At 33.9% G+C, this 13346-nt stretch overlaps 1 protein-coding gene across 2 annotated transcripts in view; it reads left to right on the forward strand.

The window, feature by feature from the left end:
- crhr1 (corticotropin releasing hormone receptor 1) overlaps positions 1 to 13346 on the forward strand; it is a 163065-nt gene that overhangs the window by 99739 nt on the left and 49980 nt on the right. For both annotated transcript variants that reach the window (XR_007826355.1, XM_051102015.1), the window contains exon 6: positions 1841 to 1947. Coding sequence is in view for 1 of the 2 variants with exons in the window: in XM_051102015.1 (XP_050957972.1) it covers positions 1841 to 1947 (107 nt within the window). In the remaining variant the exon portion in view is untranslated. The remainder of the gene's footprint in view (positions 1 to 1840; positions 1948 to 13346) is intronic.

The raw sequence follows: 13346 nt of genomic DNA on the forward strand, positions 1-13346 counted from the left end.
AAAAAGCTATGATTTTGTGTTTATGTGGAAAAGGACGCATTTTAGTGTAAACTATCCGTTTAAGTTGTCATTAAATGCTTTTACACACGCAAAGCATTTAAAATTGATCATAGTGCTTTTCAGATGATGCACACTTTGGCAGACATCTTGGCGACATCTTTATGCATGTATCTGGGAAAGCAGAGAACAATCTTTAAAAGTCAAGCTCTTTTTGTAATATCTCTTATGGGGACTGCTATGTTATGTTGAGCAAAAAATGTATTCATTGTTCTCCAAATTCTCTCCTAAAGGATTACCTCATCTCTAAAGCAATAAGCACATCAGTCCATGCAGTTTCTGATTGATTTGCCTTCTGAGCGGTTGCTGCTGGTCTAAATTCATGAGCCTTGTGGATTTGTAGGCACTGGATTCCAGAACTGCCTTTCCTCCCCCCTGCTTGGACAGTCTGGTTCTCTGGTCTTAGTGGTCCGCAGGGTCTGCAGTGACCAGCGGGGGTTTGCTTCACAGGCCCGTCCTGTGACGACCGCAGGAATTCAGCGACAGATTTTTGCACCAGGAGGACGCCGTGAGGGGCAAGAGAATGGAAAGGTGCTGGGCCCGCGATGAAAGAGCACATGATGCCTATATGCTCACACACGCTAACCTGAGTATTACGTGATCAACATATGCTTCATGGAATCATTTGGCCCGGCTATTAATATGTTTTTTTCCACAAGCATGACATGTTAGCTCAAACATGAGCAGCTTTGTGTGAGTTGTTGTGCTATAAGCAAGCAACCGTTTGACTGAGCCAAAGCTAATCGCTTAATTGAAGGAATTATGTCAGGTTGGCAATCATCATGATAGTGGAGACCATGAACATCTGCCTCACTCATCACAGAGCGAAATATTCATAACAGTTGGAAACAGTTGCTGGTTGGATGCTGTTAGCATTAGTGTCAGGCAGAGCGGTGTAATGCGATCCTCATGTGCAAGGCTAATGATTACGGATGAGAGTGTGTGATTAGGTTAAGGGTCAGTCCGTGTGTTGGCTGCTGTGTGATGTTAAGTTATTTATTTAATGCTTATTTCATCATTAATGTCCAGTGAGGCACACAAATCTAATCTGGCAGCACCAAATTAGTGTAATAATCTGGAAAATTGAAAGATTAAAGGATGCTAAAGGTAGCATATCCAATCAGTCGTATGATGAGGGACTGCAGTTTCCTCATATAACAAATTCAGATGCAATTAAAAAAAGAGAGAGAGAGAGAGAGAGAGAGAGAGCAAGAGAGACTACATTTTAAGGCAGCTTTATGTGAATAGTTTAAAGAAGAAAATATATCCTGCTTTAATGATTGTTGACTAAGGATTATTTTCAGTACCTGTCAGTTGAGTATCTGCCATTTGTTTTTGTTTTTCAACAGTCTTGACCCTGCTAGTGTTTTCTCTGAAAGCAATTAGTCATTTTTATTTTCCATAACGTGCAACTGCTTCACATGTAGTTCATTCAATGAAAATTATTAAGTATTATACATATACTTGGGGGGGGGAAACATAAGCAGCATGACTGTTTATGTTTTAAAGATGTTTTATAAAGATGTGATATAGATATCACATTAAAGTGACAAGATAATTAACAGGTAGCAAAATATCGTATATAATATCATAGTTATAGACGGCAGTCAGAGTTATTTTTGTTCTTCATAGATTTTTTTTTTTTTCCCTGTCCCTGTAATGCCCCAAAAAGCTTTTAGGAGTTATTCCATGTTGGGATTTAGATGTCAGATATCTGCAGGACATCAGTCTCTCATCTTCCTAATGTGTTTCTATGTGTGTCTGTCCCTTTGTGATCTTTCAGAAGAAGAGCAAGCTGCATTACCACATTGCAGTCATCATAAACTACTTGGGACACTGTATCTCTCTGGGAGCCCTGCTGGTCGCCTTCATCCTCTTCATGAGACTCAGGTGGGTGAGTGCTTCTGCTGTGAGGGCTTTTCGACAGAATTAAACATCTGCATTAGTCACACCGGTGGACTCGCATGAGAGAGATTCATGTATGAGCCACTGCTACTGCGTTGTGAAGTGAGGGGATGAATAAGTAACCAAGGATTTTCAGGACTGTAAAAGATTTAGGGGGAAATTTATTGCTCAGGGGTGGCTCTTTTATCGGTCGGGAGACCTAATAGAGTAAAGTGTGTCATTTTTGTGTCACCAACTGAATGGAATTCCAAAAATAATGACTTGATGTTTCGAACAGACTTTCCAAACACTCCCCCTTCTGCCATTGGTTGGATAAGCATATAGTCCTGCTCCAAACGCACACTATTGGCTCTCAAATTAATTGCTTCAGAAAAAATGAACGCATCAGAACAAAATGATTTGGGTTTTAACATGGTTGCAGATTTTTCTCCTTATTCATTAGGAAAATAGTAGAAATGGGGGAAAAATATAGCTATAAAATGATTGTAGCTAGCAAAGCTCAGATCATTTGGAATTTGTTTTAGATTTGCAGATCTTGGTTTATTTGCAAATTTGAGATTAGTTAGTCATGGCTTAATCCTATTTGAAGTAATACTAAAAGGAGTAGAAGGACAGTTTTTTAAAGCATATTTCATTAATTAATTGTATTCTGAAACACAGTATAAAAACCTTTAAATGAGATATTTTCAAGCCGGGATTTTTTAAATCCTAACCGATTATGAAATCTGGTTGCAGTGCACACATAAGGAGAATCTTTGCAGATTATCTTCCCTGAAATCTTAAACATGCACACACTACAAGATTTGAAAATTGTGGCGCATCACACACTACAAGATATTATTAAGATTATCATGAAGGAGGGAGCGCCTCACCTGATCTTACGCAACAGATCCTAATTTCAGCAACTTATGTTTACAAATTTTTTTTTTCTCATTTTGTTTATTTAGATGTCTTGTTATAATTGTATATGTTCTGTTGTAGTTTATAATTTAAAAAAATATTTAAAAAAAAAAATGTTTACAAATGTTAGTTAACTGTTATATGCTTTAACTGTTTTATATCTATAGATTTTACTTTAGGCAGGTCGTGATTTGAGAAGGCAAAACTGATTAGACATAGTCTATGATCAACTCACTGTCTGCCACTGACCGCTTGGTCGTTAATTGAAAAAAACAAAAACTTATAGTTAACGAACAAAAAATGCTCCAAACGTTTTTCTAAATTAACTTAATAAAAAAACGAAATGAAATATAATCACTTTGCCATTACATACAAAACTGAACTATTTTAATTGCTAAAACAGTAGTATAAGCATTGCTCCATGCGGTTGTGGTATGTTTTTGACATATTACACAGACAGTGTTACTACAAAAACATAAGATGCAGTTTACTCCATCTCCACTATCCAGTGGACCATACAGCAGCTGTTTTGCAGTCGCACATTGGCTGTTGTGAAAGTACTGACGTAATCATAGCCGTGATCATCCCGATTTAAAATCCTGAATATTAAACATGTTTGATATGATCGGGGCGGCCCCAATTTGTGTGAGAGCAGATCGGGAGGTGCAAGATCTGATCTGTGAACGTTTCACATTACCAAATATTCTGTGCCGAACATCGGGACCGATCGAGGTGCTCGACAAGATTTTTGCTCCGATTCTCAGGAGGGGAAAATCGGGGCAAAATCGGGCTAAAAATCCTGTAGTGTGAGCTTCATAGGTAAATAACTTTACCTAAGTTATTGGTGTTAATCTGGCACCTGGTGCTAATTTCCTTAATTACATGACAAACCCTATTTAACTGGCAGCATTCCTTCACTTTTCACTGAGATTGCAAGATGGTGGGCCACTCTATACTGACTGAAACCCTGTATCAGGTTGTCCAGATGAAGGCCAAAGGGATGACCCTTTCAGCTATTGTGTGAGAAGTTGGTCATTCCAAATCATTGATTTCTCAAATATTGCAGGTTTACAATGACACTAATTCAATCCTGGTTGTCCATAGGGTTGGGAATCAAAAATTAATTCCAGTGCCAGAATCGGATACTTAAGTTCAGGAATCAGATACTTGTTGTAAAATTAAAATTTAGATTCAGCCTATCGATTCCTTTGTGCGCTTCTTTTTATTTATTTATTATTTTTTTCGATCTGTAAGGACCCGACCTTGCTTGCTAATTTAAGTGCTCCACAGTTTGGCTACACTTGCGATCAGAGGCGGAAAAAGCCAAGTATAATATTTGTGATAAGTTAAACATTTTGCAAGGGATGTCACCACTACCAACATGACAAAAAGCACTTTATTTTAACAAATTGTTAAAGATTGTGAACACTATTCAAACACCAACATGATTCTATTCCTAAATTACAATGATTCATCGGTTTCATTCATAAACCTTCGATGTGTGCGATCACGTCCGTGCAGCGAATGATCACATCAGTGTGATTTGAACATTCAAACCTGCGTTTCCACTGTCACTGACCTGAAGAGAGCAGCTGTCGTGTAAATGAATGAAACCGCTTCACACTTTTCAACCACACAGTATCATTATTTCTGTTACAAGCATTCAAATAATCACAGAAGTACTGGGATAAAAGTTTATAGTTTGAATACACACATGATTTGTATGTTGGCGTTCAAAATAGAGTAGCTAAATCCCCTTTTGAAAGTAATTTGACATTTCAAACAAAGATTTATCGATTACTTTCTTGGCGAAAAGGGGCTGTTAAAATGTCTTGAATCATTCAAGAGATTCATACACAAAAGCGGATTCATCCAGTAATGAGTGAGTCATTAAATCATTCATTCATAAATTACACATGATGTTGTTTAGTTGTCTAATTTTTTACTAAAATTTTTTTAGAGTCTTTACTAAAAAAAACAAACAAACTCAGTTTATCCAAAATCATGCAGCTCTTAAATGAGTCCAGTTTTTATGTGGCCTGCCAATTTTTGTTCATGGTTTTCAGCTGTAACTAAATGTTTTGCAATAATGAGACACAAAATAAATATGTTTGATATCATTTTTTACTCACATTGGAATTGAAACTGGGAATCGATAAGCAGAATCGGAATCTGGAATTGATCAAATTCAAACGATACCCAAACCTAGTGGTCAAGAAGACAGGACAATGCAGAGACTCACAATGAAATTTTGATCACTGTGTTTTACACAAAATAAAGGTTTTTGTTGAAATTCTATGGATATTTTGTCAAACGTCATCACATTAAGTATTTATAGTTTTGTATCGCTTTTGCATGTGCAAAAAATAATCCCAAATATCCAGATATCCCCACAAATGATCTCTTTTCTGGACAGCTCCCCTAACATGTCCAGTAGCCTTTGCTTGGATCAACTTTAAATCAGTTTAACTGAAAGGGACACGGGCTCAGCCCCCAACACAAATATAGGCTGTCTTCTTGTCACATCCAATCAGTACATCAATTGGTTTTCCAGCTGCTGACAGAAACTATACATCAGGTGGCCAGCTGAATGGCAGAGAATGGAGAATTGTATATGCTCGCTGATCACAAGTGACGAGCCCTTCTCAGGCTCAGGCTTCTGGGGTCCAAGGACAACCTGTCTAGGTTTATCTCTCTGTCTTGTCAAGGCACCTGAGAAATCGATAAGTCATGGGTCAGCGGAGTGCTCCCGGCAATGAGATTTTAGACTGATGGTGTAGAAATGAAGACATTTTACCAGCACATCAAGGGCACGCACACTCCTCTTCATGATTATTCCGGTCCCGAAGTGCCATGGTTTGGGGACGAGAACTGAAGGTCTTCAGTGAGCTGGCTCTCATTATATTATGCTCAATCAAACTGAGCGACTTGCTTTCTGTGGGATCATGTCCAAGCCTTAATTAGCCTGGATCAATGTGCCAAACTGGATCTAAAGAGGAGAATAGTCACATATTTCAGCATTCCCACACACCCTTTGGTGTTATGGCCACAGACCGAGGCGAGCGAGCGAGCAGATGAAATATCCATGCTGTTTAGGATTATTTAGACTAGATTATCCCCAACTTAATCTGCCTTGATTAATCCGGGGAAGATATTCTGGCATCTTTCCCTGGATTTCCAATCAAAATCACGCTAGGGGTCAGCTAACAGATTTATTGGATGCTGCTTTTCACAACAATGTGCCCTGCTGATAACCCTCTGTCTGTCTAGCTAATGTTCCCAAGTCGGTGCGTCATGGATATATTGAGGCTGGGTGCGAGCACTGGGGTTGTAAAGTTGTAGTTGGGCTCAAGTGGGTCCTCTAGCAGGGAAAAAGTGTAATGAAATACACAGTGAACAGATGTTCGGGGTAAACACAGAGTGTTCTTGCACTCAGACCCTCCAGCCATTTTGTGTCTGCCCACAAGGACAGAAGGACAGGAGTATTAAATTGGCTTATTCATGTTTCAGCAGAATGCATTTGCACAGCAAGGGATCCAGGATTTGGAAGTGCTTCTTGGACAACATAAATATATATATATATAACATTTATACACACATATACACTTTTAATGTAAAATTGTATTGTAAAATTATTTTAAATAATTTTAACAAATTTTTTAATGAAATAATAAATAATAAGAAAGTAAATAATAACAAAGGCAAATTACATACATTGCAGAGAAAACAAATAACTTTCTTAAATAAATTAATAGCACTGTAATAATGTATTACCTATATTATTATATATTATTTATTATCCAATAAAAGAAGAAATAAAACATTTTATTAAATTAATATACAATATTATATCATCAACATTTTATTGTAAAATTATACAAAAGAAATTAAATAATAACAATGAAAAATAACAAATACAGAAAAATTGCAGAGGACACAAAAAAATAAATAATTATTTAATAAATAAAATAAATAAATATTTTTATATCTATTTTTATAGATTATTTATTATTCGGTAGATTAAGAAATATTTTTAATGTATAAAATAATTGTATAGTATAATTATATATATACATAAATATGTATTTAATAAATAAATCAAATTAATAAATAATAAATAAATAAAATGTATTGCTTATTATTCTATAAATTAAGAAATAATTTTATTACATGAATATGAATATATATATATATATATATATATATATATATATATATATATATATATAATTTTATTGTAAAATTATAAAAAAAATAAGAAATTAAATAATAATAATAATAATAATAATAATAATAGAAAAAAGAAAGAATAAATAAATTGCAGAGAACACAAATGAATATGTATATAATAAATTAAATATAACAAAATTATACTGTAATCATTTATTACAGTGTTTATTTAATAAATGAAGAAATACACATTTTATTATACAATATTAAATAATTAACATGCATATAATATTATATATTATAAAATTATATTTAATAAGAAATTGAATAATAATTTTAAAAAGACATTCATCACAAATATTTATTACAGTGTTTGTTTAATAAAGGAAGACATAATCATAATATAAAATACAATATAATTAACACACACACATACATTGATATCTAAATAGCAGCAATATTTACTGATCAAATCGTAGTGTTTACACAAGATCCAGTCCAGCAATCAGAATGAAGTACTCTCTATCTTTTCCAACTGACTTTAAAAATCCGGTTGTGATGTCTGGCACCTTACTACATTGTGTGACAGCAGAAAATAAGACTCGCGAGCTGGATATTAGATACAATCATCCTATATAAATGCTAATAGGCCAGTACCTACAATATCAAGAGTGAATTGACTATAGTGTCACTAAGATTACAAAACACAGTAACCTCCACGTAATTTCAGGAATGGCCTTGTATTCCATATCAGTGCTCACCTGTCAGCCGAGTTTAACCCAGCTCCTCCGTCATTCACAGAATGAGCACTGCTGGGGAAAAAGCAGGAGGCATCAAAGAGTGAAAGGAGAGCAAAGCAGTTGTGGGCGGCACCATTGAAGGGCTCAGCCACAGCAGCTCAGGTCAACATAGCAGTGACAAGCCGCTTTGACAGCTAGCTTTTTTTTTTTATCCTGTTTTTTGACAAAAGGCTAGACTGGGAATACCTTCCTGTCCTGTGTGACACAAAAATCTTCTTACATGTGCCCTCAGGGCAGAGACAGGAGGGAATACAGAGTAGCAGAATGACAGTAAACACCAAAACATTTCTCTGCATATAATGCCTCAAAATAAACCATTATGAATGCAAGTTGAAAAGTTGAAACAGTGTTTCTATCTATAAAAAGTGCTTTTCTTGGGAAAATAGTGTGTATATTTATCTTTGAAGACCCCATAGTGGCTTTGATTATGTGTGTCTAACTAAATTGAATAATGCAATCAGAGCTTTTACTTCAAACACAAACAAACAAATCCATGAAAGCAGCAATTGTGCTTTTAGCATGACTCTAACCAGAATAGCATGTGTCCTGTTAAATTCACTAAACAATTGTCCATTAGATGTCCCCTGGCAAAAACAGACGGGTTCATAAAAATCACAAAACAGCACTTTGTTAAAACTACCACATTAGTGGTATAAGCTTTTGAATGGTTTTCTGCTGTTCATGTTTATGCAGATGAAGCCTTTTTGGACAGATCTGGTTTTCCCCGAGGAGGTCATGTAACTTTGTGTTTCACAGATGCGTTTTGTGATTTTAATCCTGTCAGAATCAAACGAGATGGTGTTTTCCGTCAAAGATCCTCAGTGTAATGGAGTAATTACAGTCGCCTGAGAGCTATAATCCTGTCTGGATGTGAATGACTGCAATTGTGATTTATTATTGTTTCACAAAGCTTCTCCTCATTTGCTTTGACCTTTGTCAAATACTGAAAGCTACATTTGTCTCTTTTTTTTGGCCCAGTGCACCTTCTTTATTGACTTATTTTTCAGCTTTGTGAATAAAATACTTAGTTGTTTACTTCCCATCTGAACATTTTTATATTCTTCATTGTATATATTCAGTTTGATTATAAATTGTTTAAAAGTAACAGTCAAGACACATTTTTTTTAAATGTTTTTTCAGACTTTTTATTCATCAAAGAAGAAAAAAGTAACCCCCCTCCCCCAAAAGAATCGCTTCCACACAAAATACTATGCTGCACAACCATTTTCAACGTTGATCATAATAAATATTTTTGGAGCACCAAATCAGCATTTTTTAAGTTATCATGTGACACTGAATTGTAAAATTATTTTAAATAATTTTAACTAAAATTATTTTAATTAAATAATAAATAATAACAAAATAAATAATAACAAAGGCAAATTACATAAATTGCAGAGAAAACAAATAACTTTCTTAAATAAATTAATAGCACTGTTAAAATATATTACCTATATTATTATATATTATTTATTATCCAATAAAAGAAGAAATAAACATTTTATTAAATTAATATACAATATTATATCATCAACATTTTATTATAAAATTATACAAAAGAAATTAAATAATAACAATGAAAAATAACAAATACAGAAAAATTGCAGAGAACATAAATACATAAATATTTATTTAATAAATAAAATAAATAAACTATAAAATAAAATTACCTATCTATTTTTCAAGATTATTTATTATTCAGTAAATTAAGAAATAATTTTAATGTATAAAAACAATTGTATCTTAAAATTATGCATAATAATAGTAAAAAAAAAAAAAAGTAATAGCTGCTTGAAAATTTAGCTTTGCCATCACCTGAATAAATGACATTTTAAAATGTATTAAAATAGAAAACAGTTATTGTAAATCATAATGATATTTTACAGTATAATCAATTTTATAGTATCTTTGAATGAATAAATGCAGTCTTGGTGAGCATGGAAGACTTCTTTCATTCAATAAATAAATAAATAAATGTCTTACCATCTAGTGTTATTTAGTATACTATGATAGTTTTTATTATTATATAACATTTAAGTTTTAGTAATTTTGTTGGTTTATGTAATTTACATGATTTTTATGATTTTTTTTTATTATTTCAGTTAATGTTTTTTTAAACGTGCTGTAAAAAAATATCTAACCCATCAAAATTGAGCAATTTAAACTTATATTATATTATATTTTTATTCAAAAAGAATAGAAAAAAATAGAAAACAGGTATTGTAAATTGTAATAATATTTTACAGTATAATCATTTTTATTGTATTTTTGAGTGAATAAATGCAGTCATGAAAGACTTCTTTCAAAAAAATAAATAAATAAAAACTGTTATTATTATATAACATTTAAGTTTTAGTAATTTGTTGTAGTAGTAGTTTATGTAGTTTACATGATTTTTATGATTTTTTTTTCAGTTTATTTAATAATGCTCTGTAAAAAAAAAAAAAAAAAAATGATCTAACCTATCAAAATTGAGCAATTTAAACTTTTATAGTTTTATTCAAAAAGAGCTTTAACTTGATTTTTATTTAACCTTTTTATTTTGTTTATTTTTTTAAAAGTCAGTTTAATATAATTTCTGTTGAAATGACTTGTAAAAGTTAAGGCAGCAACTGACCTTCAGGTTTTGTTTTGTTTTGTTTTGTTTTTTGTTTCTTTTTTAGTTAATGATAGTAACCCTGTGGTCAACTCCAAGCTTTTGTAGTGTACAGTAGAATACTGTAGGTATATGTATATAAAACTACAATAAAAACTAATTGTCCATTAGATGTCCTCTAGCAATATATATATATATATATATATATATAAATCATCACAAAACAGTGGTTTGTTAAAACTACCACATTAGTTGTATAAACTTTTAAACAGTTTTCTGCTGTTGATGTTCATGTAGCTGAAACCTTTTTGGACAGATCTGGTTTTCCCTGTGGAGGTCATGTAACAGATTTTTTGATTTTAATCTTTTCAGAATCGAACGAGATGATGTTTTCTGTCAAACATCCTCGGTTAAAATCATGGAGCAGTTATGGTCGTCTAAAAGCTGTAATTTTGTCTCGGTGGGAATGGGTTTTTTTGGGGTTTGTTTTTTAGCAATTTTAGCAATTTTAACTACTATGAAAAACAACTTTCATCCGAATAGTGCTTTAGAGATGTAATAACCATCTATTAACCTCTGCAATGTGACTTCTGTGTGTGTAGTATCTCTTGAAACAGTCAGAAGTAAAGTTATTCTTCCTTTAAGCAGCACTAGATGAGGAGGACCTCTGCTCTTCTATTTCTGTCCATGCTTACGCAATGAGGGTCAGCAGGGTGATAGAGTCAGCAGACCTCGGAGCACATGGCCGCTGTATGAGGCAATGGCACTGCGCCAGCACCCCCACTATACTGCGCAAGTGGACAGACAGGTCGCTCTTACTGGGCCCCAGCATGGGATGTTACCAGTACATCTGCACACCATTTGTGCTCAAGGACGCTCTAGGAGGCTTGTTCCTCGGGTGCCGCAGGCCCTGCGCAAAGCAGCCACGGCTTGTTAGCGCCGACCTCCTGCAGAGAGAGCGGCCTGCTTTAGCTCATGATTTTGGTTACCGTGTTTATGGCCTAAAATTGCATCACTCAGTGCTTTTGCCTGTGACCCCTCTCGACATTAGCTGCAGAGAATTGTGATTGTGGAGCCCGACTCCTAGTAAACGCTCTGAGCGGGCAATTATTCTTGAAAGGACACATCTTAAGCGGAAAAGGCTCGGTGCAGCGGATCAATGGGAAGTGAGTGATGGGGGGGGGGACCTGAATAGACAGCTGTGATAACGCACTCCTATTAGCAAAGGCAGTGGGAATGATAATAACCAAAACACATGCAGTTGTGAGCAGGCACCGGAAGATTGCGAGACCCATGCAGAGACTCAGAAGTAAGAGGCCTGTGAAAGGAAGAGCTCCTTAAAAAGCATACAGATTGTATGAGCGGAGATTCAAGTGTTTTAAGTGTTCACGATTGATTTTTGCACTTAGATTTAAGGAGGAGGAGAATGTGATTTCCAGCTTTACAATTAGGGTGGCATTTACTAAAAACACCAGAAAGAAGGACAATGCAGGATTCAGTGTAGCCTGGATTAAAAGTGCAAAATAATACCAAACTTATAAGCAATGATAGAAATTAAATCCATTAACGGGATAGTTCGCCCAAAAAATAAATTTTGTTATATAACCCTCATGTTTTTTTTTAAATCTGGGTTCTTTCTTTTAATAAAAAAAAAAAGATATTTTAAATAATGTGGTTAACCAAACAGTTGCTGGTAGCCATTGATTTGCATAGTATGGAGAAAAAATACTATGGAAGTCAATGGCTACCAGCAACTGTTTGGTTACCCACATTCTTCAAATGTCTTATTTTGTGTTCAGCAGAAGAAAGAAATTCTGGTACCACTTTACAATGAAGTTCATTAGTTAACTACATGAGTTAACATGAACTAAGAATTAATAATACAGCATTTATTAATTGTATTTAATGTTAATTTCAGCATTTACTAATGCATTATTAACATTAGTGAACTAACTGAACTAACATGACCAAACAATGTTCGACTGTATTTTTAATAACTAAAATTTACAAAGACTAATAAATAGTGTAATAAATGTATTGTTCATTATACAGTAACTAGCGTTAACAAATGACACCTTATTGTAAAGTGTTACCAAAATTCTTCTCTGAGAGTGAGTAATTATAGTGAGTATAATAAAATATTAAAATAAAGTAAAATTATTATCCCTTTAAGGGACAATATTTGGTCCCTTAAATTGATTTCTAAATTAATTTATTTTTTATTTATTAATTTATTTTTAATCTTTGATTGATTTTATTGATCTTTGATGCTGTGCAAGCGCTCAGGACAGTAGGTTTCTCACACAAACCGATCGTTTCGTGTCTTAGGACATCAGTGTATCGACACAAGTCACAGAGTTTTTGGTTTTGTTTGTGTATGTTTTTTTTACTGTCAAAGATTTGGTAGCCATTGACTGCCATTATATGACTGACAGAGTGCAACGGTTAGAGTTAAAAATCTTTGTTTGTGTTCTACTGAAGAAACAAAGTCACCTACATCTTGGATGCCCTGGGGGTAAGCAGATAAACATAAAATTTTTATTTTTGGGTGAACTATCCCTTTAAAATAGACAGTAGATAGTGGCAAGTCATTGTCTACTGAGTGAATCATTTTGTGAATGTCTTTGTGAATGGCTCATTAAATCATTGACTTACCTGATTTGTTCGTTCAGAAACTAAACTAAACACAACTGCGATGATGGAGATGCAATGGTACTGCGTCACTTTGTTTTGAACTATTTCCGTTGAACAAAATCAGTCAGTAATGTGTCTAACTTAACCTACCTTATTTTTCAAATGTATTTATTATTATTTACTACTGGATAAAGTAACAAATAGTGATGATCTTGAAGGGAGGACAAATGAGCATTTGACTCAAGCCTGCGCCGATAGACAGACCTGGTATTTGCAAATCGAAC

This window comes from Labeo rohita, chromosome 3, assembly GCF_022985175.1.
Source record: "Labeo rohita strain BAU-BD-2019 chromosome 3, IGBB_LRoh.1.0, whole genome shotgun sequence".
Classification (NCBI taxonomy): domain Eukaryota; kingdom Metazoa; phylum Chordata; class Actinopteri; order Cypriniformes; family Cyprinidae; genus Labeo; species Labeo rohita.